This window comes from Lates calcarifer, linkage group LG13 (genome assembly GCF_001640805.2).
Source record: "Lates calcarifer isolate ASB-BC8 linkage group LG13, TLL_Latcal_v3, whole genome shotgun sequence".
Lineage (NCBI taxonomy): Eukaryota > Metazoa > Chordata > Actinopteri > Centropomidae > Lates > Lates calcarifer.
In genome coordinates this window covers 17556754-17582932 of record NC_066845.1, presented here as the reverse complement: position 1 = coordinate 17582932, position 26179 = coordinate 17556754, and the positions used below count along the sequence as shown (strand labels likewise).

At 40.8% G+C, this 26179-nt stretch overlaps 5 protein-coding genes across 7 annotated transcripts; 2 read left to right on the top strand and 3 right to left on the bottom strand.

Annotated features, from left to right (window-relative positions):
- Positions 1–641: 641 nt before the first annotated feature.
- On the bottom strand, positions 642–8490 carry rnf10 (ring finger protein 10). 2 transcript variants are annotated; one of them, XM_018668753.2, is made up of 17 exons: positions 7927–8490; positions 6939–7123; positions 6611–6816; positions 6439–6529; positions 6151–6335; positions 5863–5999; positions 5564–5718; positions 5110–5238; positions 4760–4988; positions 4206–4339; positions 3903–4020; positions 3700–3801; positions 3453–3590; positions 3247–3338; positions 3055–3112; positions 1919–2083; positions 642–1818 (listed from the first exon to the last, which is right to left on the bottom strand). In XM_018668753.2, the coding sequence occupies exons 1-17, from the start codon at positions 8087–8089 to the stop codon at positions 1745–1747; spliced, it is 2361 nt and encodes a 786-aa protein (XP_018524269.1). In that variant the 5' UTR covers positions 8090–8490; the 3' UTR covers positions 642–1744. The 2 variants fall into 2 exon arrangements, with proteins under 2 accessions (XP_018524269.1, XP_018524270.1); XM_018668754.2 differs by lacking the exons at positions 3055–3112; positions 3247–3338.
- A 390-nt stretch (positions 8491–8880) lies between these two features.
- pop5 (POP5 homolog, ribonuclease P/MRP subunit) lies at positions 8881–11311 on the bottom strand. Its single transcript, XM_018668763.2, has 5 exons — positions 11013–11311; positions 10794–10936; positions 10012–10161; positions 9842–9925; positions 8881–9506 (listed from the first exon to the last, which is right to left on the bottom strand). The coding sequence occupies exons 1-5, from the start codon at positions 11030–11032 to the stop codon at positions 9400–9402; spliced, it is 504 nt and encodes a 167-aa protein (XP_018524279.1). The 5' UTR covers positions 11033–11311; the 3' UTR covers positions 8881–9399.
- A 143-nt stretch (positions 11312–11454) lies between these two features.
- On the top strand, positions 11455–14765 carry unc119.1 (unc-119 homolog 1). Its single transcript, XM_018668762.2, has 5 exons — positions 11455–11795; positions 13022–13135; positions 13892–14000; positions 14129–14301; positions 14396–14765. The coding sequence occupies exons 1-5, from the start codon at positions 11561–11563 to the stop codon at positions 14506–14508; spliced, it is 744 nt and encodes a 247-aa protein (XP_018524278.1). The 5' UTR covers positions 11455–11560; the 3' UTR covers positions 14509–14765.
- Positions 14766–17604: 2839 nt separating this feature from the next.
- Positions 17605–19672, top strand: lg13h12orf43 (linkage group 13 C12orf43 homolog). Of its 2 annotated transcripts, XM_018668761.2 has the most exons (7): positions 17605–17765; positions 18092–18122; positions 18413–18511; positions 18622–18695; positions 18791–18878; positions 18967–19273; positions 19360–19672. In XM_018668761.2, exons 1-7 carry the CDS (start codon positions 17648–17650, stop codon positions 19405–19407), a joined length of 765 nt encoding a protein of 254 aa, XP_018524277.1. In that variant the 5' UTR covers positions 17605–17647; the 3' UTR covers positions 19408–19672. The 2 variants fall into 2 exon arrangements, with proteins under 2 accessions (XP_018524277.1, XP_018524276.1); XM_018668760.2 differs by having other exon boundaries at positions 18967–19672.
- hnf1a (HNF1 homeobox a) lies at positions 19441–24472 on the bottom strand. Its single transcript, XM_018668755.2, has 10 exons — positions 23949–24472; positions 22682–22881; positions 22318–22498; positions 21388–21590; positions 21091–21233; positions 20858–20999; positions 20587–20775; positions 20392–20507; positions 20207–20291; positions 19441–20013 (listed from the first exon to the last, which is right to left on the bottom strand). Exons 1-10 carry the CDS (start codon positions 24245–24247, stop codon positions 19883–19885), a joined length of 1689 nt encoding a protein of 562 aa, XP_018524271.1. The 5' UTR covers positions 24248–24472; the 3' UTR covers positions 19441–19882.
- Positions 24473–26179: the final 1707 nt, after the last annotated feature.

The window sequence follows — 26179 nt, the reverse complement described above, 5'->3', positions numbered from 1 at the left end:
TGTTTTGGCATTTATGTGTGCCCTAAACATTCATACATTGCCAAAGGAGTGCGTTTTGGTTTACAGGACATTTCTGTGGAGAGCAGCCAGCATTAAAGCCTCGGTCCAACGCATATACTCTTAAGGCAAATCACCGTAACTTCCGGGCTGATGTTGAGTTGAATGTATATGATTCGACTCTTTAGCTTGATACTAGACAGAAAATTGGATAATGTGATTGGGCGAGAATTAACCTACCTCAACTATATAAAATTAATTGGTCATTTTCTTAATGACACATTTGGAGTGAACACTTGGACTTTGGCTACTGCCCGTCTGAATGAAATTGTTGTAATATGAACCAGGAAACCCACATGTTCATTCGTTTCAGTGGTCTTTTGCATTAATGTCTGACCCTAACCTAAGCCTGGTATTTACCAGACAGTCAGTGTGGTTCTGTGGCCAAAATAACTTGTAAGGTAATTGTACTGCAGACCTCGGGCTTATCAGGACTGCCCTCATGTGGAAAAAAGAAAATACTGCATCAATAATATAGCAGCCACTGTGCTTATTTGATGATAACTTCTAATGTTTGACCTTACCAAACAGGATCCCTTATTGTCGTTGGCATTAGATAATTGCAGAATCAAACAGTCAGTTCCTTGATTGTGCATAATTGTTTATTCATTTCAACAGACTAGTTATGTTCACTAGTCTATAAACTTGCTCAAACTTAAAGGTGAATATAGACCCCTCAAAACAAAATAAATGTTCAACCCATTTTTCTTCAGGTTTCACAAGCATTCTTTAAATGTCAGCAATTCACTAACTTCACACGTTTTCAACACTGAAATTAAACTGGGGGGGAGTAATGTTAAAAGTTAGTAAACTTTCTACAACAGAAGATGACAGAAGAGAAACTGAATGAGAAGAAAGTGCGTCTTTATGGTTTAACCAGTCAGAATATACTGGAGTTCTGTTCAAACAACAGACCTAATCTCTTAAATACAATACTGTGTTTTCACTTCCTCACAATGGTATTAGATCATTATGTATTCATGTTGTTGTTACAAAATACCAGGGCATAGATCTCAAAGCACCAATCCCCAAAATCTATCCTCTTGTAGGCTGATGAAGTGCAGGCCCAGATTATAACCTCTGACAAAACACTGAAGAAAAAAAGTGTTCATCTGATGTAAGTTCCAGACTGATGATGTCTGAGCACTGAGTATCCTGGAAAGATTCAAAAGGTGCAACGTACCTGCAGCTGGCTGACTGCTACTGTAATATAAAGCACCCTAGAATTATCTTATCCATATTACTCATGGATTCCAGATGCAATGCTCAGGGTCAATTTCAGGAAAGTTGGACATCATACAGCAACCACTGTGATGCACATCAGGTATCTGGAAGCCATGAAAAGCCAAAAGCACACATAATGTGAGAGCCAGCAGCTTGTTATACTCCTTGCTTTAGCATCTGAACTATATGTTACCCACATGGCTTTCAGTGTGGCAGCTGGTTCCTGCTAAGCTTTGACCTAGTTAAAAAACAAAATATGAATGCAAATCAAAACTTAATGGCATGACACCCAGATGGTGGATCAAGCCAGTGAACAGTGACTAAAGCAGCATCAACTTTGGCTACATACTAAAACCTATTTCCATTGCTTATAATTTCAAGAAAGATCTGCATGGAAGTAAAAACACAAGCAGTGGGAAGATCAACTCAAGAAACAGTATGATTAAATGAACTTCAGTGTTGTCTACTTTGTGTGAACCATGGATGTGCTGAACAGAAGCTTCTGCTTTTTCTTCTTCTTCTTTCCTCCTTTCTCATCTGAAAGAGAGGAAACCAAGGATGAGTGCAAGTTTAGGAACAAGTATACTGGCAAACAAAGAAAATCTGACTTGATATAGTTAATTCATAGATGGCGGACCTGGGTCAACTACAGGTTGTGGAGGAGAAGCTGGACCATTGTCCAGCTGCAGAAGTGCCTTTTCAAAGGCCTGGCTGAAGGAGTTCTGGAAGCTAGGCACCGGGACACGGTCCGACCCATCACTCTCTCCATCGCTGTCCGCAGCTGGGGGAGCTAGGAGCTTATCTACATGGCACAAGATACAATACTGACTTCAGGAAGCCTTCAGGGAGTTCCACTGTTTAACAGCCGTAAAAAAACAGGTTTTACAGGAAACACACAATAACACACAAAGCTCCAGTAATTTCACCCACGCACTTATCAGTACGTGCTACTTGTACCAACTAACACAAGTACACAAGCAATACAAGTATATATAGAATACAGAAATGTACTATGTAAGTATGTAATCAGCAGCTTTTTAACAAGTGAAGCTTGGTTTCAGGTGTTGTTTGTTTATTTATATAAGATTGAGTGTTATCGCGATCAATTAGAACAGATTTTTCCTTTGGTAACCAATTCATGATCTTAATTTCTTGATACTATGACAACCCAATCAAAAAATATGAGAGAGGCTGAACATTAGGTCACATTAGGTCAATTATGCCTAGTTTCAATTGAATGCCATATAGACAAATCATTTGGCAACATCAGTAAAGTACAGAGCTTTGTTTTTATCAAGCTGGCTTGGAGATTGTATGAGGGATATATGTAATACCAGATGGTCTATGTAAGCTCTAGAGATGATAGCTGAAAACCAAACACTCTTAACAAGCTGATTCTACTCAAGCCAGGACAAATAATTTTAAGGTGGACTGACACTGTTGCCGTTATTTTAGCTGCTCCAGTAAATTTTTATCTGACTGCTGCTCCTCACAATCAAAAGCCCCAAGTCTCCAGTATTGTGTATTAGTATGTGTATTTCAACTTTTTTTTAACTGTTTGTGTACATTAATTAGAATGTCAACATAAATCGAGTATCCACTAATTAACTCCAGTGGATATTAATTTTGTCTTGTCCTTTCAGTTTCGAGAGGAGGCGATACTAAAATGAATTTTAAATTTACAGTACACGTTGCTGAGTGCTGTGTTCAAGTTACTGTTTGATGCCCATCAGCACTTCACAAGCCACCACAACATCTGCAATCTTGCACTACCTTTCTTTGGAGTGATCCTGGGCCCAGCATCAACTCTGGCTTTCCCATCTCTTAGCATCTACATGGGACACAGGCAGGGTCACACCATGTCAAGTATGTAAGTTATGTGCTACAATACTAGCACTTCAATTATGTTAAGCATTACAACAAGGGTAGTTTCAATCAATAATGGCGTGTGTATGCCATACACACCTGTGCAAAGGACATGCAGTGGGAGTCGTCCTCCACACTACCCACAATGGGTGAAGGGCTTTGCCCATTCAGACACGGGAATCTCATCCCATCTAAGACAGTAGAAGATAAGCTCAATTTACATCTTTCATCATGAGCCATAAACAGCCAGCTGATGAGTGTGACAATATGGCACAATAAATTGCAGAGGAAGGAGCTGCTCTTACCAGAGGAAGGGCTGCTGCTGAGAGGAGAAGGAGGGGCAAAAGTGAAATCAGGTTGGATCGGGGGGCTACTGTTGTGAGGTGGAGAGCCAAATGCTGGGAAATGCTGGAGGTTCTCCAGTCCAATATGCACCTCAGGATCTGAGGGGACACATGCATCCAAGTACATTGTTAGAGAGAGATGGATTTTTATACATCTTTCTGGATAATGATTCTCAGCTGGTGTTGTAAACTGCTCAGCTGTACTTACATTTACCCTGCTTCTTGTTCTCCTCGATTTCAATTCGCTTCTCCCTGCGCTTCTCATCCCTCGCTTTCTTCTGCCTCAGGCGCTTTCTCTTCTCCAAGTCGTCTAAAAAGTTTGAGTGAATATTAACTATAAAATCTCTTTGCTGCCAGTGTAAATTCACATCCAGAAAAAAATAAAATAAAAAACAGGAAAAGTGTTCTAACCTGCAAATGTGTCCAGAGTTTCTTTGGAGATCACTGGTGGCTGCAGGGCTAACTCACAAATGCTGAACTCACATGTGAGTGGCAGATGAGCCAGATAGCGATGCCGACGGCGGATCTCCTGCAACAAACCCATACAGCAGAAATGTGTAGAAAAGTTTAAAATTTAGCACGTTTGAAATAACAATCGTACTAGTGCTAAAAAACCTCAGGTTTAAACTATACTAAACAGTGTCAACACCTATCAAGGTCTCTACTGTAAAATTATTTAAACAGTACGTGATTTCTGTTTCCTTGTTTGCTGACCTCAGTGACTGTGTGTCCCACTATCTCCACTACTGTGGCAGTGATGGAATCAGGACTGGCCTCCAAGCTGCCATATTCACGCAACAAACAGCGTACATTCACAGGATGCAGGAACATCTGCTGGCAGTCGTCAGCTGGAAGAGACATGCGAGGGAGCAAAAGGCGATGAGAAAAGTTCCGAGTAAACACTGACACTTACGGGAAAAAAGAAACAGCCCTTACAGCCAAGACAAAGAGGCTTCCTGCACTTTGTAATGGTCAAGGACATCCTTCATTTTTTCTATGATGTGTACAAATATTCCAGCTATGTTAATGTTACTCAAGTCTGATTTGTTTTTATACACAAACAGGATCTGTCCTGGGTCTTGCTTTAGTCCAATTCAACTATCACTCAGTGCTTATGTAAACAGGAAGTTTGCAGTTCACAGTTTCCTCAAGGTAACACTTCCCTCACAGCAGCCAACTTTGACACAACCTGAAAATCAACTTTAATGGGTTTTGGAGAGCATGTGGAACCTCACAATGTTAAGGCAGGAATGCACATAACTACCCACCTTGGTAGAAATAGTAGTAAGGTCCATGCACCACACTGGTCGAGGGACGGGCTGGCTGTGCCTGGTCGGCCAGGTTCTCCTCATCAAGCTGAGGCTCTGGGGATGCATCCATCATAGCCTCAGGAGGCTCTTCCAGCACACTCTCCAGAGTGCCTTCAGGGAACCTTGGCAGCTCCTCTGGAAGCTCCACCACCTCATCATCAAATGCAGAGGAGTATTGCAGCACAGGCTAGGAGTGTGGGGGGGGCAGGTTATTATGGGGAAGAACATGCTAGTAAAATAATTCTATCCCATCACAAAAAGATACAGCACAGAGAAAAATCACAGAAAAGGTGCATTTTGAGATTCACCTTGGAACTGGTGATGTTAGTTATCACTTCCTCCACAGGAGAGGAAGGTTCGTCCAGAGTCAGAGAGGACAAGTCAAAGCTGTCTGCTGCATTTGTCTTCTGCTGCTTCAGCAGCATTTCCTCTCGCTCCTAAACCACAAACACGTACAGTTAGAAAGTGAAATGATCAGTGTACAGTGATATTTGGTTTCATTCTGTGGGATAAAGTAGGTCATGTTCTACTTGGGAGATGCCAGAGAAATATGTATTGATTTTACATTCAGTTGCATTGCGAACTTGTTAACCATTATCAATGTTTCTGTATTCACTTTTCATACATGCTTTATCTATGTATTTTGCATGCACTCACTTCATACAATAACTTTGTTGTTCACTGCATAATACAGTTAATTTAAGTCTAAAGACAAAATAATGTAGTGATTAGTGTGACAGAGGGGCATGTAGCTTTATTTACCTGCAAAAGACAAAGAGCGCTCTGGATGAAACAGCCTTGGGCGTCCTCTTCCTGGCTAAGCTGAGCCTGCAGGACGGCCTTCTCCTCTGCCACCAGACTCAGGACCTGCGCCGGGGAGGTCAGCAGCAGCTTGGAGTACGGGCTAAGACACATATCTGGAAATACACATCAAACCATCCTGTCACCACATTTGTGTTTCACCTGTTCAGTCCCTTTAGCCATTGTAAGCCATTCTTATGACAAAAACACTCAAGAGCAAATCAAACTCATTCATAAACAAACACACCCGTGTCTCTCACCTCCAAAGCGAACAGGCTCCTCCACCTTCACCCACTGAGAGCTGGGCATGGCCACCAGAGCCCCCTTCTCCCTCCGCATCAGGCGCATGGTTATTACATCACCAGCCACATACTGCCTGGTCTCCATAGCAACCACACTGCAAAAAAAAAAAAAAAAGTTAAATTTGTTAAAAGCAAGTGTCAAAAAACCCCTGACCAAAACAACATGTACTAATCTGCTTCTATATGAAGGTTCCCGTGTTTTCCTTTGTTAGCCATTATTAAGAAACATTTACTCCTGTCATTTACCTCTTCAGGTCAGCAGTGTGCACAGCCTCATAGCAGATGGGGCACTTGGACCAGCTCTTGTCACTAAGAGAGAGATAGTGCAGCATGCATGGCCAGCAGAAGATGTGTCCACACCGGGTGATGCGAGCTGCCACCGGAGGGTAGAGGCAGATGGGGCAAGACGGCACCTCATGGCTGTAGATGCGCTGTAGACATAAATCATCATTATGTGTAGCAGTATGTAAATGAATGTGGGCTTCATTTCTTACACAAGCGTACTGGTCAGCTCAACAGATAACCAGCACTCACCACTTGCTGCACACAGTCCCAGTTGACCAGAGTGTCTGGGTCAGTGAAGTGCGCCTTATAGTCCTGGTCATCAGTCACAACAAACTGGCAACTGAAACACACAAAGACAAGTTGACTCCCGCATGTTCAGCCTCTCCAGTTCATAACATTCACTGTCTGAGGGGCTGCTTACTTGGCCTGTAGAAAAAGCTCCTTGTTGAAGGGCTTGTGCTTGTGGCCCCATTTGTTTCGGCGGCCCCAACAGGAGTGGCCTCCATCTCCGACGCCACTGCTACCTCCACGGGGTTCAAAGGTGAAGTTCAGCAGGTGGTTCAGGCTTATTTTTTTCGGTCCAGCAAACTGAGCCGGGCTAAACTCGGCCCGGCGCGTCTCTGCTACCTGGAGAGGCAGAAGTGGATAACACAAGTTATATTTTAACTCCAAAGATAATACTATGCTTATTTTCAAAAAAATCTTCTTTACTCACACTGATAAAATGATTAAACAAATTAAATACCCACCTCCTCACGTCGTCCTCCACCTGTAACTCCATACTGTCGTCCTCCACCTCTCTGGGGGGGTCTCTTGTCAAAATTCTTGCTTTTCTGTGAATTGGTGCGGCGAGGGCCTGGGAAACTGTCGCTTTTAGGAAAGGAGGGCTCACGCTTGCGGCTGTAGCGCTTAGAGCCTCCATTATTTTTACCTTCTGAAATTTAAATAAAAAAAACATGCATTAGCTAAATGAAAATTTAAATGTTATATTTCAATATAATCCCTTCACATTGCATTATCACATTATCATTAGTGACATGAATAAAAAATAGGATTTCTCCACAACTTCACTTCAGCTGGTGGAGTGGATATCCTTGTGAGCAAACCACAATTTAACGCAGTTCAATTAACAGGGACATAGACCTAACACTGTGGGTTATGCATTTTAGCCTGTGGGTGGGGTTTACACCGGTTGTTGAAGCCAGGGACAACGTCCACACACTGTAGGGAACATATTTAGTCTCTACATAAGCAATGAAAGAGGACTCCCGTACGCGAGGTCAGCTTCCAGGGGATTTTAAAATTATGCACGAGGCTGACCTATTCAGACAAAAATAAAACCTTGTGTGTGCTTAAAAAGCTTGGTATATAAATTAGATTAGCATGGTAGATTGGCATGTAAATTATACAACTTGTTGGAGAGAAAACTCCGTGCAAAAGTTGATTTTTAAATTCACTGATGTGTCAGTGTGAATGCATCCATACATGTGAAAACTGTGGTGCACAGGTCACAGGGTAAATTACATTACAAATGCACTATTGTGGGCAAACATTTGCAACAGTTCTGACTGTTGATGGGTCAAATGTTTTGACAGCGACGTCAGCGATACCAGATAAACAACCCCTGCGCTACGGCTAGGCCCCAGCAGGCCACAGAGCAATGAGCGTGTTTAGCTGCAGACATTGAGGTTTGACAACACTGAGTGACATTTATGTTGCTAACGGAGGGGTCTTCACCTGTTTTGGGTTTAGATTCGCCCGGTGTAGGGCCTGTGGAGCTGGAACGGGGCGGAACCTTGGTGCTGGTGCTGCTGTTGGGGTTTTTCTCCATGTTTGTCTCCGTGCAGTGAGCGGTGTTGAGGACGATCTCCGAGCAGAGAGCCGCCGAGCTCTCTAGCATCAAACAGAAAAACGGAGGAGGAAAGCGGGCTGCAGTGAGTGCGGGTCAGGCGACGAAGGCCCTGATTCATTTCTATCGAACGCGGAGACCCCATCACGGCGACATCTTGACAATAAAACAAACCCGAGAAAAAATAAGAGACACGATTTCGGCGTCTCAAGTTATGAAGGCTGTTGGAAGAGAGGACGAAAGCTCGCCACGCGGGGCCAAGACCCCCCGAATTTAAGCTTTTTCTCGATTGTGAAAACAATATGCCTTTAACAAGGCGTTAAATGTTTTCCAAAGGCTGGAAAACGTCTCAATCCAAAGATTTTAACCAAAAAATATATCCGTTACTACGAGCTTGCACTAATGGCGACGGGTCGCCAGACAGGAACCTGAGAGACCCGGATGTTTCTTGTATCGCCTGCAAATCTATTTAGCACTGAGGGCCAGTAAGGCATTATGGGAAATGTAGTCGTAAAAGCTTTGTCATTGGTGTAGGTACAAACCAGGGTGAGTTTTTACGGTGATAAAACGAGTTTAGTAAAAATATTATTTTTTATTATTTTATTATTTTTATTTTATTATTGTTAATTATTTGACTATGGTGCTAAAAACATGATATTATAATATAGTAACTCAATGCTATTATCACTGAAGGTTATGCTAAATCAGCTGACATTGATAAATGTAGATATCAGTACATCTTTAATCAAATATGTTTATCTTCTGCATACCAACATTTTATTTCAATGTTTGGATGGTCTAGATAAGAATGTGCAAAGTTAATTTTTAAGGCAACTTGAAAGTGCAATCAAAAATACTGCTTTAATTTGTAAACAAAATAGACATCAACACAACACATTGGATAAATACAATATAAATTCATTAAAATGTTAAAAAAAAAAAAACTTTGTTTCCTCAGAATTGGGCCATAGTCTTATTTTGCTATGTGATATGCTATGTAGTTTTATTTAAAAGAACTAAGAGATAGTAATTCAGCATCAACATTAGAAACAAATGTGACCTGGCTGTGAAAGAATATTCATGCTGACCATCACACCATTCCATCAACCCAAATTATTTATGTGACAAAGTGTGACAAACATAATGTAATGTGTCTCTGTGCTAAGGACAGGCATACAGTCAGTCAGTTTTCTTTAGTAACACTGCACTGCACAGTGAGTACTGACAGAAAACCACAGATGGGCATGCATTTCCTCACACTCTTCATATCTTCCCTCCTATTAGTCCTGTAACAAAAATAGTCACAGCAAGACGTCCAGGGAGAACAATACAGCTGCTGCCTTTTACTGTATGTTGTGAAGTCACTCTTCTTCATCTTCTTCACTCTCTAATTCATCATCGTATGCTTCCTTGTTGCCTTGTGTTAGTGAGCAATTCAGAATTGCTTTGCGAATCTGTTGTTTTTCCTCTGTAAATGACAAAAAGAAAAGGAACCCATCAAATGTTGTTGTTTGTTGTTGTTTGTTTTTGTCAGTCTTGTATTTGGGGTCTGTTTTGGTCTCTTGTAAACTAAAAGCAGCAATGCAAAATTCACAAGGGTCTCAATTTAAGTTAAATGCTCTAATCCATCTTGTAAGAATCACATTCAACAGTGTTAACATTTAAAATTAATATCAGGATTTTTCTAAAATGAAGTTTAGTTAAAATGATAGTTTACAAAAACATGAGCAATGGACCACTGCTGACTGTGATTGCAGAGTTCAGTATAAACAATATTAACCAGGACTCAATTAAATTACTTGCCTTCATTTTTACATTTAGGGAGCATACGACGGAGCTGCTGGGTGTTGTATCGGATCAGAAACTTCTGACATGTCCTAATTGTTCCTAGAGAAGAAAACAGTGTTCAGCTAATATTTAAGATTGTTTGAATGTTTGATTCATTATTTAATTTGTGTTGATGTTTTTCTTACCTCCCACATGCACACAGTTTAGAAAACATGGAATTGTCTGCCCATGAGTTTCAATACTAGTTATGAAAGGCAACGCAGACCACAGGAGTTTGTAACATCTTTTGGGGAAACGCAGAAATACTGTTCCAGTATGAGCGTTCAGATATTTCACTAAAAAGAGACAAAGAAACAAAGAACAAAGGGAGCTCAATCAACACTACAATATCCTGAAAGTACTGTGTAATTAGAGGAGTTGAAGAGCTGAGATAATCCTTAATGTTATCATGTTACAGCGTCTAAACAGATAGAAACTTGATCATGAACCTACTTCTAATGTGTTTTCATTAAGTCTCGACAGAGTAATATTACTTTGGCACCAAAGCTCTAGTAAATTATCCCGCAAACAGCATTATACATTTACTGAAATAATAAACATGTATGCCACTCCTAATTCACCAAATTTCATAGGCAAATATATGTATTTTGCTCAGCTAAATTCATTTGAGATCTATTGTTACTGCTTATTTTACATGCTAAACATATCATCAGAATCAGTTTATAAAATATGTAAATTGTCGAGAAACAATTGACAACATAGATATGTTAAGATGTTAATGCATTAGTGATAATAATCAAATTTAGAAGAATGAATACAACATAGCCGGGGGTCATTCTGCTGCATGAGTAGTACTATCATTTTAATTTGAATGTAATATATTTAGTTGTGATGGAATATTTTTAGATTGTAATTTTTCTACGTAACCTAAGTAAGGCATTTAAATACCTTCTGCACCACTGCTTACCGGAGAATCCGATGCTGCAGAGAGCTCTGCCATAGTCACCGTGTATTCGGGCCACCGTTGTCTTCACTGCCGCTGAAATAGACGTGTCAGTCAACCGCAGCAGGTGGTTTCGGTCTGATACATTGATTTCGCACAATAAATACCTGTCGAAATTAGAGATACCGTCAGAAATAAACCGTGAGCATACAAAATATGGGTAAACGAGAAGCACATTTTTACCTTGCCTTCAACCGCACCATCGCTGGTCCTCTCTTCTTCCGTGGGAACTTCCGTCAACAAAACTATCTGCTACCCGCACAGTTGCTGTAGCGCCCCACGCTGGACATTAACAGCAACGCTTGATGTACTTGGCACGATACACTGGGCAGCGCGAATTTGTAACTGTGTGTTCATCAATACACCAAGACCGTTTTCTTAACTGCCCGCAAAAACACTTGGACGTTAATATCATTCCACAAAGAGGAGAAATGGTGGATGAGGGCATGTGGAAAACGGCGCAATAGTCAGATTTAACGCAGAGCATTCTCGTAACACATTGAGTAACAAAATACACATAATTGAGGAGGAAACGGGAAGGCCTGGACTTTAAACCATTCATACCCCTTCGGTAACTATGACAACCTCCATCGGTCTCAGCCAATCACAAGCTTACTTTTCCGTCTCCCGTAAACGTTTTACGCCATCTTGAAATTACACCCGCAGTTTGTCAAGTCGCTCCCAAATTGAAAAGCACAGCAACTCTTTTCACTATTTCCCCGGTGTCCGGAATGAACGGTTCTCGAAGCAAACCGGCGCAGACAGTCAGCAAGGGACAGGCTAGCGCAGACAGCGGCTCGGAGACGACCCACAGGGATCGAAAGACTGGTGGAGGAATGCTGAAGAAACTGAAATCGAGGCGCAGTCAAACGGATAAGTGGCCTGTGGTTACAGAGGATGAACTCCGGGCTCTGGGAAGGGATATTTCCCCGGACCATGTCTTGGGTCTCCGGGTTGTCACGGAGGGTAAGTTACATGAACTTTAATTTGGTGTTAAATTAATCCGGTAAAATCACATCACTCAACGGGCATCATTCGTTTATCCAGTGCTAATTGTGGCTAAGCGCCCAGTTTTCAGACCAGTTTGACCACTAAGTCCTCTTGTTGTAATTGATCTGCTAACTAATGCTGTATTCGTTCAGTACACAATGAAGTACATCTTCGTTTGGGGTCGGGCATTCTCACTCTTTGGCTTCAACTAAAGAATAGGATGTTCCCAGGGGCGCAGCTAGGAATTTGGGCCACCCAGGGGGAACACTGTTCAGAGTCTCCTGTTCTTGAAGCTGTATTTATGTGTTTTTTTAGCTACTTGAGGGAAGCCTAGTAACTGATAACACAATACAGACATATTCTGATCTTATAAAAATCATAAAGACACAGATTCATTCGTGGGTATTTTCCTTTCAATCCAACTAATGTAGATAGAATCACAAAATGTTTAGACCTGTCTTGGTCTCCAGCCATTTGTGAAGGAAATATTTGGCTTCACTATGATCACCAGCTAATCACAAACTTCTGTTTACCATTTGTTACTGGTAGAGCTTATTCATTAAAACAGCTCCTTTCTGCACGTTGAATCAGAGTTGATAGAGTTTTGGGCTGGAAATCCAAAACGGTGAGCCAAAAGATGCTAGATTGCTCCAAAGAAGTGAGGCAGGCTGCAGAAGCAGGTGATAATTCTCTGTGGATTTGTCACGATTACTTACTCCTTTTGAATTACACATAGTTAACTCTCAGAGCCCCTCTGACTCAAACCCCAGGGTCTGTCATCAGACACCCTGTCTCCCACAGTTGCAGCTAATGCCTAATGCTTCCCATTGTTTTTGGTTTTTTCATGGGCCAGACAACAATGTCTTTACTTCCCTTCTCTCTCACAACACATTGTTGAAAGCTGGGAGCCTGTGCTATAGCATTACTCACCACTACTGAAATTCACAGGAGCCAGAAAACAGATACTGAAACCCTAGTTGCTCATCAAGCACCAACTCTGTTCTCTAAGTCAGGGTGAGTCTCTGTGCTCCAGAGTATTTTGTGAGTTGCCTGAAAAAAAATCATACATGTACACTAGTAAATCTAATAAAATGTAGAATAATAATTTTCAGTGGAATTGGATTGTCTAATGGGTGGTTGCATGGCTCATTTTCAAATTTTCTGTTTTTCTTAACATACACACACTTTATTTCACGTTTCAGACTATCTTTGCAAACCTGAAGACAACATCTACAACATTGACTTCACACGGTTCAAAATCAGAGATCTGGAGACAGGGACAGTTCTGTTTGAGATTGCCAAGCCTCCTAACAGTGGTAAGTGATGAATTAACTTTTGCCACTTGGCTAAACTTTTTTCTTACACTTTATTTTTCCACTTATAGATGCAACTGTTCATTAAGGTCACAAAGTTTTCTCAGGGAGATTTATGTAATGTGACATACCATGTTTTCTTAAACAGCCAAAGTTCCATAAACTTAATAACTGTCAGCTCACACTTTTTTCCTCCAGTCTGGCTGCTTAGTAACTGTTGTTTATCTGTGTTCTCATTATAAAGCTGACCTTTTGTAGGTTGACTTATATGGAGAGGCATATTTATACATATATACTGTGTATAAACACACAGTAATGCTATTCCATCATGGCCCTCAGGTGTTGTACAGTAAACGTAGCACTTTATCACCAAGCATGTGAACAGTAGAAATGTTTATATAAGAGAACAGAAACTCCCACAAGTGGAAGGAATGCTTAGGCAATCTGTCATTTTATTTTTATTACTTCCTTTTTACTGGTCATGTAACATATTCGGATTTTCAAAAAAAAAAAATTAAGAAACCTCAGTGTTTCCTCAAAATCGGACTAATTTGACATTGCTCTTTCTAATCATACTATATCAATACAGTCAAATGTTTTCAGTATTTGGTGAACAACATTGAGAGAGAATTTTTTGTAGAGCAGTAACATGTAACAGATAACATTATTTGTACCTTTCAAAAGATATAATTAAGTATGTAGCTGTCACTGTATTTTTTACCTCTGATACCAGTTAACTGAACATATTTTCTGTATTAGGTCCTATGGAGAGTGAAGACGAGGGTGGAGATGTAGACACCAGTGCAGGCCGTTTTGTCAGATACCAGTTTACACCAGCCTTCCTAAAACTGCGCACTGTTGGTGCAACGTAAGTAAAAAGACCATAACACTCTGAATGAAAACAGCTGAGAGCATAATAGTCAGCCTTTTGTCTTGGCAGTTTCTTTACAGTCAGTTGTAAATTTTGCCTTTCTTGTTTCTGTTTCCTAACGACAGTGTGGAGTTCACAGTGGGTGATCGGCCAATTAACAGCTTTCGAATGATTGAGAGGCATTACTTCCAGGGGCGCCTTCTCAAGAACTTTGACTTTGACTTTGGTTTTTGCATTCCAAACAGCCGCAACACATGTGAACACATTTATGAGTTTCCCCAGCTTCCAGACGACCTCAGTGAGTTGTAGTCTGTTTTGGTCAGCCACTAATGTTAATGCTGTTGGGTCTGTATTTCAAGCAATAATAATATTTGTTTGTCTGTCCCTTTTAGTTCGCCAAATGGTGGAGCATCCTTATGAGACCAGATCAGACAGTTTCTACTTTGTGGACAACAAACTCATCATGCACAACAAGGCAGACTATGCCTACAATGGTGGTCTGTAATACCTGAAGGGAAAAATGTCTAATACCTCCCAGGGGATTGATTTCTTGGATTACTACCATCCAAAAGCTTCTCTTCAGTGGACACTGAAGTATTCTCTCCTTTGTGGACATTCCTACAGAAGTGACAGCATACTTAAGAATCAACAGACCACATCTGCCTTGTTACGAAATCATGGATCCATTCATCAGTACCTCACAGAGCTCAGTTTCTGGGATTCTGAGGAATGTTCTGTTAAATATTTCTCTGTTAAATCTGACTGAAGCCTTTTTGTCTTTCGGTTTGTCATACAAGTATCATGTTACTGCTTGAACACTTTTGCCTTATGTTTCTTGCCGTCTCTGCTGGAAAGGGACACTTTGAGACACAGACCTCTCATGGCAAAGCCTATAGACTGTGTCAGTCATTTTTTCATTTACTTAAATATATAGATGTTATCAGTTGAAGTTTATTTGAACTACCTTTGCAAGTGACAGTTGTGTTTCCTGTATGGAAAAGCAAGCATTAACTTGACATTTTACAGTATTGTTAGTATATAGATGATCATGTAGCACTAGACGACGTTGTTTGAGTTTCATTCTTCCTTAAATATTTACTGTCAGTTTTGAGTCATTGGGACAGTTTGTGTCAGATATTTAAGCTCTGTGTCCATTTTATATGGTTCATGGTTGGTCTCCTCTGTAGTATCATCTTTAGTAGAACATCTTTTAATTCAACAACAGCATGCACTCTTTTCATGATTTATGGTGTCATCCTCATCCTGTGAGAAATTTTAACATTTTTTGACAAAAACTTTTACATCATTGGCTGTTAACTGGGAATCTAGTGGAATCTAGTGTTCTGTCAAACTCCAGGATACATGAACAGGACAAGATAGTAGCAGAATCTAAGTTACTGGACTGGACACATCTTGCTCTAAATGCCATGCATGTCTAAAAGTTTTAGGTCTGCCTCTTTTACCCACTCTGATGTGTAATCACATGGTAATTTAATCCGTTGAGGTTTGTTTCCCTGTTTTATTTGGCACAACAGCACTGTGAATCACTCTTTAGGAGCTTGGCCACTGGTGTTGTATACCTATTAAACTAGTCGCTGAGTGTTCTGCTGCTCTGCACTCAGGTTCTCAGTCTGCCAGTGAAATACCACAGTAGCACACAACATGACAAGACAGAGAGATGTAGCCTGGTAGTTGATTTATTTTTAATGCGGCACTAGGGTAGATACAGAAGTTGACCTGTCTCTTTTTCTATACCTGGAAACCCAGTTTAAGGGACTATACCAGTGGTTTTGCACAATTTGTTGCAAATTATATAATATTTTTATTGTACAAAAGTTTCCAGTCTATTAGGTCACCTGTACCATCCACTGCATAAAAGCCCTGCAATAAATCCCACCTTAGTTAAGTTTCTAATGGCCATTTCTTGTTAACACTGTCAGAGAGGTGTTGACTCCGTAGTCATTCAGGAGGCAGTGATACTGTTAAATTGTTTCACATATACTGAAAGGTGTTCTTAAAATGTGGTAACTTGGGGTAAAAGCCGCTGTTCTGCAGCAGGCTTTGATAATTCAGCAAACACACCAGCAACGAAGAGTTTGAAAATAGTACCTGCCTGTGATGTCATTTCCAGTCTACATATGGACTGTGATTGGCTAGTTCCATTTCACTGATTTTCATATTCAACACAAATGAATGGAAATCAGCAGGTTCCTGAAGCCTCATAAGTGGTCAGAATTGCTGTAACAGAGACATATGTAACTGGCAGTTAAAGTCAGTTAAAATTGTGCGAAACCACCGGAGCAACCTAAAAATCTTTTTCCGTACATGAATGAGCTTCCTTTTACTGTACATTGTAATATCTATTCCATGTGCCTTGCGTCTAGGTGTTCATTGTGTGTGGGTTTTTTTTAATGTCCTAGAACCTCGTGTTTCATCCAGCTGTAAGGCAAACTCTGCAGGACAATGCCTCTCTCTGACCCAGTTGGGTAAGGGGAAGAGAATTTGTCTCCTTGCATCACACACACTGATAAATGTAATATTTTACAGCATCTCACAGTACTGCCATGTGTGAAACAGGAGATGTTACAGCTTGTGTGAAGACATTTCATATACTCATCCTGTTGACAGCTCATATAGTACCTAACTTCAATGGCTTTGTCAGACTCTGGGTGTATGTCACTTGGACTTCTGGTTGACGGCACTAGTAGCTGGGAACACTGTATTTTTTCCCGTACAGTATAGTATTTTATTTTAAAATCTGATGATCTAAATGCCTTTGTACACTTTGTATATCTGCACAAAAAGACTACATGACTGACCCCAAAAAAGTTATGGATCCAATCTATAATTTATTGCATGGATTACTCTTTTCATATTGGCTGCTTTAAAAAATTATACATTCATACATCATGTCAGATTTATTAATAAAGATTGCTGATGGCAGAATACATTCACATTGAAAACCTAGTGCTCTTTACAAGTAAATTATCAGGGAATTACTTTGGCTTTTTGATCTTCCAGATGGCATCACAAATAGCATGATAATTTAATGGTAAACAAAGCAGGCAATCTGATAATGTGGCCTGTCTAGGACACTATAAATGGTAATATGTATGCATAACTACACAAGTCAGCTATATTGGTACCTTATGAAAATGTAGCAAGTTCTGCAGCTGATATTTTTAAACCCACATGATTTTGGAAAAAATGAAACATCATTCCATTTCTGTTATTTTTGTTAGTACAACATTAATCTGACACCATGATTGTTGATTTGATTTCAGTTTAATTCTGATCTACATTGCTCTGTGTTGGAAATGTAAAATGGGAAAGCAAAATCTTTTAGATTGTTTTCACTTGTCATGGAATTATGTCATTTTTGCACAAGCTCTTGTTTTTCAAGACCTTTGACTTCCTCTGTAATTACAGTGAGGATTTTAACAAATCTACCTAGACTTATTTTATTGTTACTCTGATTTGAGCTTGTTCTTGTTTGTTTTCCCACGTTGTATGACGTCAACGATGAATTAAAAACACGTATCTGAGTAAGAAGCCTGTTTCTGTCTCCACGGTTCCCGAATACACTACATTACCCATAACCCTCAGCTCAAAACAGACAGCACCAGCCTGCACATGTTTTCATCATGGCGGCCTCCGTCAAAAAGATGGTTGGTGTTTCTGACGACTCCAGCAGCAGTGACGATGAAACACTGAAACGATGTCAGGAGGCAGTTTGGGAGACACGACCTGAGAAAAAGAAAGGTGAAAGTTTCCTTGTTTTGTTTGTGGTGAAAGACGAAGTCAGCAGTAAAGCTCAGCAGATAAACTCATGTAGAAATACGACCATCCATAATGTTTCTAATTCATGTGCAGAGGCGTTAATTGCAATAAAACTTTAGCTTAAGTTGCATGAGTGTCATAATTATACATTTTCCTAGTGACTTTGAAACCACTCACTCAGACCACGTAGGGAATCTAAGTTGTAGCTTAGCACTGAACATGCTAGTCTGTCAAAACAGTGGAAGAGAACTTCATGAAATACATTTTGTCTCTGTTGATGACTCTTGCTATTTTTTGTGTATTTTTAGACGGGGACAGCAATGTGAAGCAGTCAAAACGGTACGTCTTTTTCTCAGAATAACCAATACTTGCACAGCCATGGTGTAGAAAGCAGTAGTGTAATGTAATTTCTGTATCCCACACAGTATTAGTAGCCTTTTAGCTTTTCAGCTAAAGGTACATCAAGAAGTGCCATAAACCTTATTGTCTGTATCTCTATCACAACTGTATTAGGAATATAAACATTTCTCATCTGCAGCTTGAAGTATCCACAATGAAAATGAATGGTGAAATGAATGAATAAAAATGACCAATTCAGTATTGTCAATATTGTCTTGCTGTGTCAACAGTGTTGTTGTTGCTGACCATGAACACGATGGCAATGAGCTCCAGGTCAGCAAAGGGTTTCGAACGCATGTTGCCAAGAAGCTGGGGCATTTTCTTGACAGGTATCTTGTTTGATTTTTAGCAGAGAAGTTAAGCATTTCTTTTTTTTCTTTTTTTTTTCAAAGAGGCACACATTTGTACACATCATTCATGCTAAGTATGTTACTTTAAGTTGCATTGCAGAGATGCAGACTGAAACTTCATCCTGTGTGGAGTCAGCACAATGCGATGATGGTGATGATGAAGGTAACATTTTCTTTCTTTTGATCTTTTCTGCATTTATGGGAATTATGGTGTTTTCTCATTTACTATGACTCTTTTTCCCCTTCTTCTTCTTTTAGGATTTCGTCTGTTTTCTACATCAGTCCCAGGACAGACAGCTGAGGAGCCTCCAACCCCTGTGAGGCGTCGGCCAGTTCCTAGCTCAAGGTTCTTATTCCTGTTTTTTAAAATATTGCCTTGTTTTTTTTTCTGTATACATGTGAATGTAACATATACATTTCTCTAACTTTTATAGTGACAGTGACAGTGAGATGGAAGCTAGGCTGAAAGAGGCAGCGGTGTCAGTCAAAGATCTCTTACCCTCTTCGACGCCGCCATCTACACTCTCACCTCCATCGACAGAACCTCCTTGCTCGGAAAAAATAAAGAAAAAGAAAAAGAAAAAAATGGCAGAGGGAGAAGAGAGCCATGTTGTTAAGAAAAAGAAAAAGAGGAAACAGAATCAAGAGGAGAGTGCCCAGGTGGACTGTGTAAGTTCTCATCTTATCGCTCAAAACAACAGCGAGACTGGGAACTCAGAACAGGAACACACACAAGTCAAGGTAAAACAGAAAAAGAAAAAGAAGCGGGAAGGAAACACAGGGGAGGAAGCTTTGAACTGAAAATCTTTTTCCTTTTACTGTTATAGGATTGTCCATGTTTCATTCTGCCATGTTCTGTCACAGGCTTGACATGATTGGATGGTGAGATATTCAAATTATTCAGAGGATGTTTTTGGAAGCCATTTTTTATTAAAAATCTTTCAATACCCTTGCCATATTCCTGAAATAGCCTTTACTATGTCATGTAAGAGACTCTTTAAGATGTGAAATAAGCATTTCAAGGCAGTGAGTTAAAAAATAACGTAGGTAACATGCAGTTTAAAAGTTTCAACAGCATTTACAATTTCTGAATATTACAAAACCTTTGAATAAAAAAATACATGTTGGTGTTGATTTTCAGTTGATTCTCTTGTATCAAATCTTCTCTAATGTGAATCCTTGTTCATATTATAATTATGTTTGAGTCAGAGAGTCTTTGAGACATCAAAGCTGAGTCGTCTCTGTGGTTCCTGACCCCAGGTGTCTCTGGAAACCTGCAGCAGAGGAAGCTGTACACCACAAAACCCCAGTCAGACAAAGTCTAGCTGATAGTGAGGAGACAAAGCACTTCTACTGTGCAGTAGAGACCATTTGTGTAGGAATGTAGGAACTGATGTCTGTTGGTGAAGGTGAGAGGAGGTGAGACTGATGGCTGTCTGTTGACTGAGAGGCAGGATATAGCTCCAAACTCTCAGAGGATGCTGTTGACAAAAAATAAGAAAGGCTGTTTATTTTTTACGATAAAGCCTTCTGCAGAATTAGGTTTGAATGTTTCTTTCCAGCACAGAGATGGGTACTAAATATTGATTATATAAGCATGCTTTAAAAGTATAACAGAACATTTTGGGAAAGACTTTTTTTGCTTTCTTGCTGAGAAGATCAACAGCTGTGTACCTGGCACAGGTGTTTGTGGCTGCAGGTGCAGAGACTCTTCCTGTAAAGGTGGGTCCGCCTGTTCCTCAGAATCTGCTGTTAGAATCTAAACAAAGAAAAAATCAAACACTAAATAAAATAATACCAAATATTGGTGTGATTTTTTTCTTACATCCATAACAGACCAGCCCATCAGGCCTGGTTACCTGTCTGACAGCAGTGAGGCTGGTCAGAGTCCCCAGGCTGCTGCTGTCAGTGATGACCATGGCTTGTGACAACAGACTGGACGAATGGTACTGGGGCGAATCTGACTTGTTGTACACTGAAATGAGGATTAGATGAGTGAATTCTGGCTCAAAATGACATGTTAAACTCATTTCATTTTGTTACTGTATCCTCACTGTGACATGGCAGCTGTGCCATGGTTGCCATGAACGGACTGGCACCCATGTGACTCTGAAGCTGCTGTGATATTGGCTGCTGTGGAGAGGCGTGAAGCTGCTGCTGGAATGAGATTGGCTGGAGAGTTGTGAAACCGCCTCCGACGTTGTTTATGACAGGTACAGTCTGAGGCTGCGTGGAGGCTAAACCTGAGAATAAACAGGCAAAAACATTGTTCTCTGATCGTTCTTTTTATTCTTACAAAGTAGGAAACTAGCGAGCAGACGTTACCAATGAGAAGCGATGACTCTCCCAGACCCATGACGCTGGGCAGTGAGGCCATGATGAGGCCCTGTGAGGATGCAGGGGAGGCAGACAGACTGTGTAGGGAGGTCAGAGTGCTTACTGGGGGCAGTGGGCCACCACTGGACACCTGAGACCAGAGGACAACATGATCATCATGGCAGCATGGCATGCAGGCAATCTACCCTATAAACTAGCAAGGAACCGTGACATGCTCTCACCGGCTTTGGGTTATGGGTCTCGAGGAGTGTGTGGCTGGGCTCAAGCTGGACAGGGCTAACCACAAGACGTCCCACTCTCTCTCCTCCACTGCCTCTGGCTGAGCTCACAGTGTCACACAGGATTTGCTGGCTGTGTTTCACACCTGGAAAGCATCACTAGTCAACATCTAGAGATCTTGCAATCATGTTTTATTAACAGAACACTCATTCTTTAGAGGGCAGCTTTGATTTCACTCTAAAATTTCACTTTCTCCTTTTAACTCTTTCATGCTCGCCTCAGTGTGGTTAGGGCATTACCATGTTCAGGACTTGGTTGAAGGTTGAGGTGAGAAGATGAGGCAGATTGGTTGGTGTAAGGTGTATCATGGGCCAGTTTGTGACGGAAGGCCTCCTCTTTGCGGCGGTTGGCGAACCAGTTGTACACCCGAACTTCAGTAACCAGGTTGGAGCCCAGTCCAGCAAGCTGAGAGGGGGACACTCCCCTCTGCAGACACTCTGCCCTGAGAGAGGAAGAGCATACTGATACATGGCTTTACATCCGAAAAGTCTATACTGTCACTGAGGTACATTGCAAGAATTATCACTCTAGTCAGTCTCCACATACTTAAATGGCTCAGCAGTCTAGTTAAATGATAATTATGATAGAAGACACAGAACTAAAAGTCTACTGCCATGCTAGTAGTTTTGTGGGACCTCACCTGGGCATAGCAGTGCTTTAAGGTACATCCTAACACCAGCATGCTAACATGCTTTAGCGTGTAAAGTTAACTGGGTTCACCACCTTAGTCTAGCCTGTTAGCATGCTAGCATTTGATAATTAGTGCTTAACACAAAGTATAGCTGAAGTTGATTGGAGTGTCAATAGTTTTGTAACAGTTAAGGCACAAACCATGAATGCGTAAGTTTGTTTAATAAATTTTCTTTTATAAAGTTAAAACTCTTCTGGTTATTTCACACAAGATATGTCTGTGTCTGTGTTTCAATCTGAGCTCTTCTTATATTGTCAGCACTGTCAGTTAAATGAGACCAAACCATGCATGATGGAGCAGTTTTTAACTGTAAACTCTTATTTCCCCAACTTTAATCTTTATTGTTGCAAATTTAGTCATGAATATATATTGCTATAGAGAAACATGTGCGATTAGATACCAAGTTTCAGGGGGCTTTTTCAGTTTATGGCAAAGCTGTAAAAAATAGTTTTGTCTTGGAACCACCACAATATCTCACCTGTTACATTCCTCCACCAACCCCTCTCTCTCCTCCTTGCTGGGGTTCTTCTGTCGTTCGTAGGCATGGAAAAGGATCTGCAGGGATGCTGGACCCCACTTGAACCTGTTCCTCCGTCCTTTCCTAGTATCTTCTCCCTGTTCCTCCACTGTTGCAAGCCCGTGTTTGGCATTGGTAAACTCTGGAAGCAAAGCAAGTTTCTCTTTTTTGTATTTTTCCTGTAAGAACTCTCTCTCTCTCAGTCTCATGGAGAGCTGATATTTGATGAGTGTGTGAAAGTCTATGTATGTGTGTGTGAAATATGAACAGTGTGTGAAAGCAGAAACTAAGGACTTTGCAGCTCTGCAGCTGCTTCAGTACTCACGCTGGCTGATCTCGCACTGCTTCTTGACGTACCAGCTGTACAGAGCAGCTCTCTTCTGGTTCTTCATGGGTGTGCCTTTGTTGAGGTGCTGAGAGAGGTGGGACTGGTTGAGTCCCGTGGACTCCACCACCTCTCTCTGAGGGAGGTTGTGCTGTTGCATGTAGCTTTTCACCATTTTTGCAACATGCCAGGGATCCTCCCTATTAGAGACAGACACAGTTTCTGTGTGTACTTGCCTAATCCAGCTTTGTGTGTATTTTTTATTGATTTGACTGAAGTGCATCCCTTTTTCTTTTCTACAATATTTTTGGGTATTTCTAACAGTTATACCCCTTTTAGAAAGTGCTTAACAGGCACAGTTTGTTACAACATCAGACATAAGGCATGGCCACTGCACTGACAGGGAAGTAGAGAGAGGCTTATTGACAGAGAGAGATAAGGGAGAGCACACAGGGGCAAAGTCCAGTCCTCTCAGACCACTGGAGGGGAAAAACACGCAAAAGGTTTATGAAGCCTAATTTAACGCTTTCTAACTCAGGAGCAGTAAAAATACACAAAATGGCAAAAATCTCTAAATTAAACAGATTCAAATTCACCCCACAAATATTCTTTAGGTATTGTATTAGTAAAATGTAATCAAATATTTTTGAACAGCCTGTTAAAGAGAATTTTATAACTTTAAAACATTTTTCTGTCCCAATAAATAATAAACACAGCATGTATTCCCAATATTAAAAATCAGGTCTTAAAACTGAATGTAAAAATATCGCTCATGCCTTGTGTAAACATAACATCACATGACCTGCCCTACTCCATTAATCTTCACCTATGCATGTAGCTTATTTATTAAGAAATGGCCACAGAATAATGATGGAGGTGGGTAATTAGTAACCAGCAAAGGAGGAACCCTCTTTAAATTCGCCTCAGAAGCCAGATTGCAGAGAGAGAGAGGCACAGGCAGAGAAGCAGGATAAGGAGGGAGGAATTGGTAAAGAGAGGGGAACCGAGCTTAAGAGGAGTAAAAGAGGGTTTTAGAGGTAAACTGTTGTTTCAACTCTCAGGTGCTTCGATTTGATGGTGGAGGGGGTAAAAGAGAGGAGGAAGGTGTCAGAAACATGCTGATGAAGTGGTGAGGGCATTTTCAAATTTTACCTGATCAGGTTCTGTTGGGAGACAAATCACTGTGTGAGAACAGCAGTTAGTGAGAGATTTAGGTAATTTTTGCTGTTGCCATGGAGCCTCCAGAGAAGTGCTGGGATCTACTTACTGCAGCAGCCGGTCAACTTCAGCCCTCAGTTTGGCTGCCTCCTCTGGGGTGAGCTTCTCCAGCTCTCGGAATATAGGCGGTGGGAAATCCATTTCTCCTTCCTCGGAGCTCTCTCCATCCCCCCTCTCTCCCTTCTCGACGCCAGCGGTCACCCTGTCTTGTTCCAGTTCCCCCAGGGCTTGGACGAGTACTTCCCGGGACAGTCCAGATCCCAGCAGGGCCCAGATCAGCTGCTCCTGAAGGGCAGTCAGACGGCTCGGCCTCGCCTTGGCTGCCCTGGCCGTCTCCTCTCCCTCCATTAGTCTGATGCCTTACCTCGCTACTGCCTCGCAAACAAACACTGCCCTCGTGTGCACTACCACACTTAAATGTCAGCCAGACAACCAGCGTTGGGCCTCATTATAGCTGCAGTCCCTCTTCAGCTCCACAAAACGTATACTTTCATTTTCCTCTGTGTTGAATTTCCCCTGATGTGTCCTGAGCTGTCTGGTTTTAGCTCTCCACCTGCTGTTTTGCTTTCAAAGGTCAATTTTCTTTTTTTTTAACCTTCCTCCTCTTCACCCCCTCCTCCTTACATGCGCCCTGTGAACTTTGTCCCTTCTCCCTCAGTCCCCAACAGTGGCCAAAGTGCGATTTTAGAAACTATAAATAAGAGTAAGGGGATGTTACCATTGTGAACAGCTGCAAAGGCAACCAGGTCACTTCTCAAAGCAGACAGAGAAGAGAAATAAAGAAAACATAACAAAACTTGTGAGGTGCAGATATGACTGATTTCACACTGAAACTGACTTTTGGGAAACACAGAAAAGCTCCTCTTATCCTTATGTTTGAATTATTGATATTCCAAACATTAACTTAGAGGCATGTAGTTAAAAATGTGAATTTTAGCCCAAGGTTTAACAGAACAAAGGCACAAGCCAACATTAGATTAGCCGAGCAGACAAACATGAAGAAACTTCACCTGTTCTATGTGCCACTAGAGAGTGCTGTTGTGTCATCTATACATCAGCTCAGGCAGGGGAAGTTACTTAATGCTGCGGGATATTACCTGTATGTGCACAGTGTCTAGTAAGAGGTGAGCACTGTGACAGCAGCTTTTTGAAGTCAGTACCCTCTTTAAAAAAAATCATTTTAAATGTTATTCTTATAGTTGGTTGAACTGGAGCTAGTTTAAACTTCTCTGTGTATAGTTCTGTATTTTAAACCAACATACCAGCACTGGAGTATCTAAGAGATTTTAGCTCTTTTGGCCTCAAACAGTTATGAAAAGTAAGCCTTGTGAAATCAAAAAATGTTTAGAGAGGAGATGTCTCTTTAGCAGAACTGCTAACAAGACATAGACATCAGAAATGTGACAAAGGACCACAGCTAGACACTGCTTTATCATAACAGGTCACAAGCCAAAATGGTTGGGAACCACCTGTTTATATTTAACAATATATTGTATTTTATAAGCTTATATATTTTTGCATGTAAAATCTTGATCTGAAGCATGAATAGCATCCAATAGCATACACTGTTAAATGTAGTGGAGTAGAAGTATGAAGAAGTATAAAATAGAAATACTTGTGTTACACCAAACTGTACAATATTTGAATATAGGTACCCGGTTACCACTAGTTACCAGTGGTAACTAGTAACTGACTCGATCTGAATGTTTATGGTTTACAATTCTGACTTTGTGTTTGATTTTGAATGTATATTGTTGTTTTTTATTTTCCTTGTAAAGCACCTTGTATTCACTGTTTTTTTTTAATTTTTTTTACATGAATAACTTACTGTTTCATTTTATTATTTTACATCTGCTCACCTGGTGATATTTGAACTATGTTTCATTCTCTTATCTTTGTCACCACTCACCTCCATAACAAATGTATCTTTCCTTTCATGATATTGAGTTAAGGCTCAGACAGTCGTTAATCGTCACAGAATGCAAAAACAATGTACATTTTGTGGAGCTGATGATGGCTATAGTTGAAAACTCACTGACATTAGACTCGTAATAATGTGGGCATGTTTGAACTTTCAGCCGCCCCCACAGGTGGTGTTAAACTCCAGCTTCTTTCCAACTCTGCGTGTTGAGTACAGTCAGATTTTTTTGATTTCCAAATTCAAGATTTCTTCGTCTTTGATCCACCTTCTTGTTTTTTGTCAAAGAAAGTTGGCTGTAATGATAAGTTGGAAGTGGACTAGAAAGGAAAGAGGGCAAACTAAATGAGAGAAAACCTTTG

Bases quoted from the DNA above. Each gene is read 5' to 3' on its own strand.
- rnf10 (XM_018668753.2), bottom strand. From the start codon at position 8,089: ATGCTAGAGAGCTCGGCGGCTCTCTGCTCGGAGATCGTCCTCAACACC. The intron at 6,336-6,438 runs GTGAGTGCTGGT...TTATGTCTACAG, and splicing joins GGGACTGTGTGCAGCAAGTG to CGCATCTACAGCCATGAGGT. The intron at 6,000-6,150 runs GTAAATGACAGG...TTTTTTTTGCAG, and splicing joins CACACTGCTGACCTGAAGAG to TGTGGTTGCTATGGAGACCA.
- pop5 (XM_018668763.2), bottom strand. From the start codon at position 11,032: ATGGTGCGGTTGAAGGCAAG. The intron at 10,162-10,793 runs GTAAGCAGTGGT...GTCTCTTTTTAG, and splicing joins CTGCAGCATCGGATTCTCCG to TGAAATATCTGAACGCTCAT. The intron at 9,507-9,841 runs GCAAGTAATTTA...TGTCATTTACAG, and splicing joins CCCTAAATGTAAAAATGAAG to AGGAAAAACAACAGATTCGC.
- unc119.1 (XM_018668762.2), top strand. From the start codon at position 11,561: ATGAACGGTTCTCGAAGCAAACCGGCGCAGACAGTCAGCAAGGGACAG. The intron at 11,796-13,021 runs GTAAGTTACATG...TTCACGTTTCAG, and splicing joins TCTCCGGGTTGTCACGGAGG to ACTATCTTTGCAAACCTGAA. The intron at 14,001-14,128 runs GTAAGTAAAAAG...TCCTAACGACAG, and splicing joins CTGCGCACTGTTGGTGCAAC to TGTGGAGTTCACAGTGGGTG.
- lg13h12orf43 (XM_018668760.2), top strand. From the start codon at position 17,648: ATGGCGGCCTCCGTCAAAAAGATGGTTGGTGTTTCTGACGACTCCAGC. The intron at 17,766-18,091 runs GTGAAAGTTTCC...GTGTATTTTTAG, and splicing joins ACGACCTGAGAAAAAGAAAG to ACGGGGACAGCAATGTGAAG. The intron at 18,696-18,790 runs GTAACATTTTCT...TTCTTCTTTTAG, and splicing joins CGATGATGGTGATGATGAAG to GATTTCGTCTGTTTTCTACA.
- hnf1a (XM_018668755.2), bottom strand. From the start codon at position 24,247: ATGGAGGGAGAGGAGACGGCCAGGGCAGCCAAGGCGAGGCCGAGCCGT. The intron at 22,499-22,681 runs GTGAGTACTGAA...CTTTGCTTCCAG, and splicing joins GCAGTGCGAGATCAGCCAGC to AGTTTACCAATGCCAAACAC. The intron at 21,234-21,387 runs GTAATGCCCTAA...GATGCTTTCCAG, and splicing joins TCAACCAAGTCCTGAACATG to GTGTGAAACACAGCCAGCAA.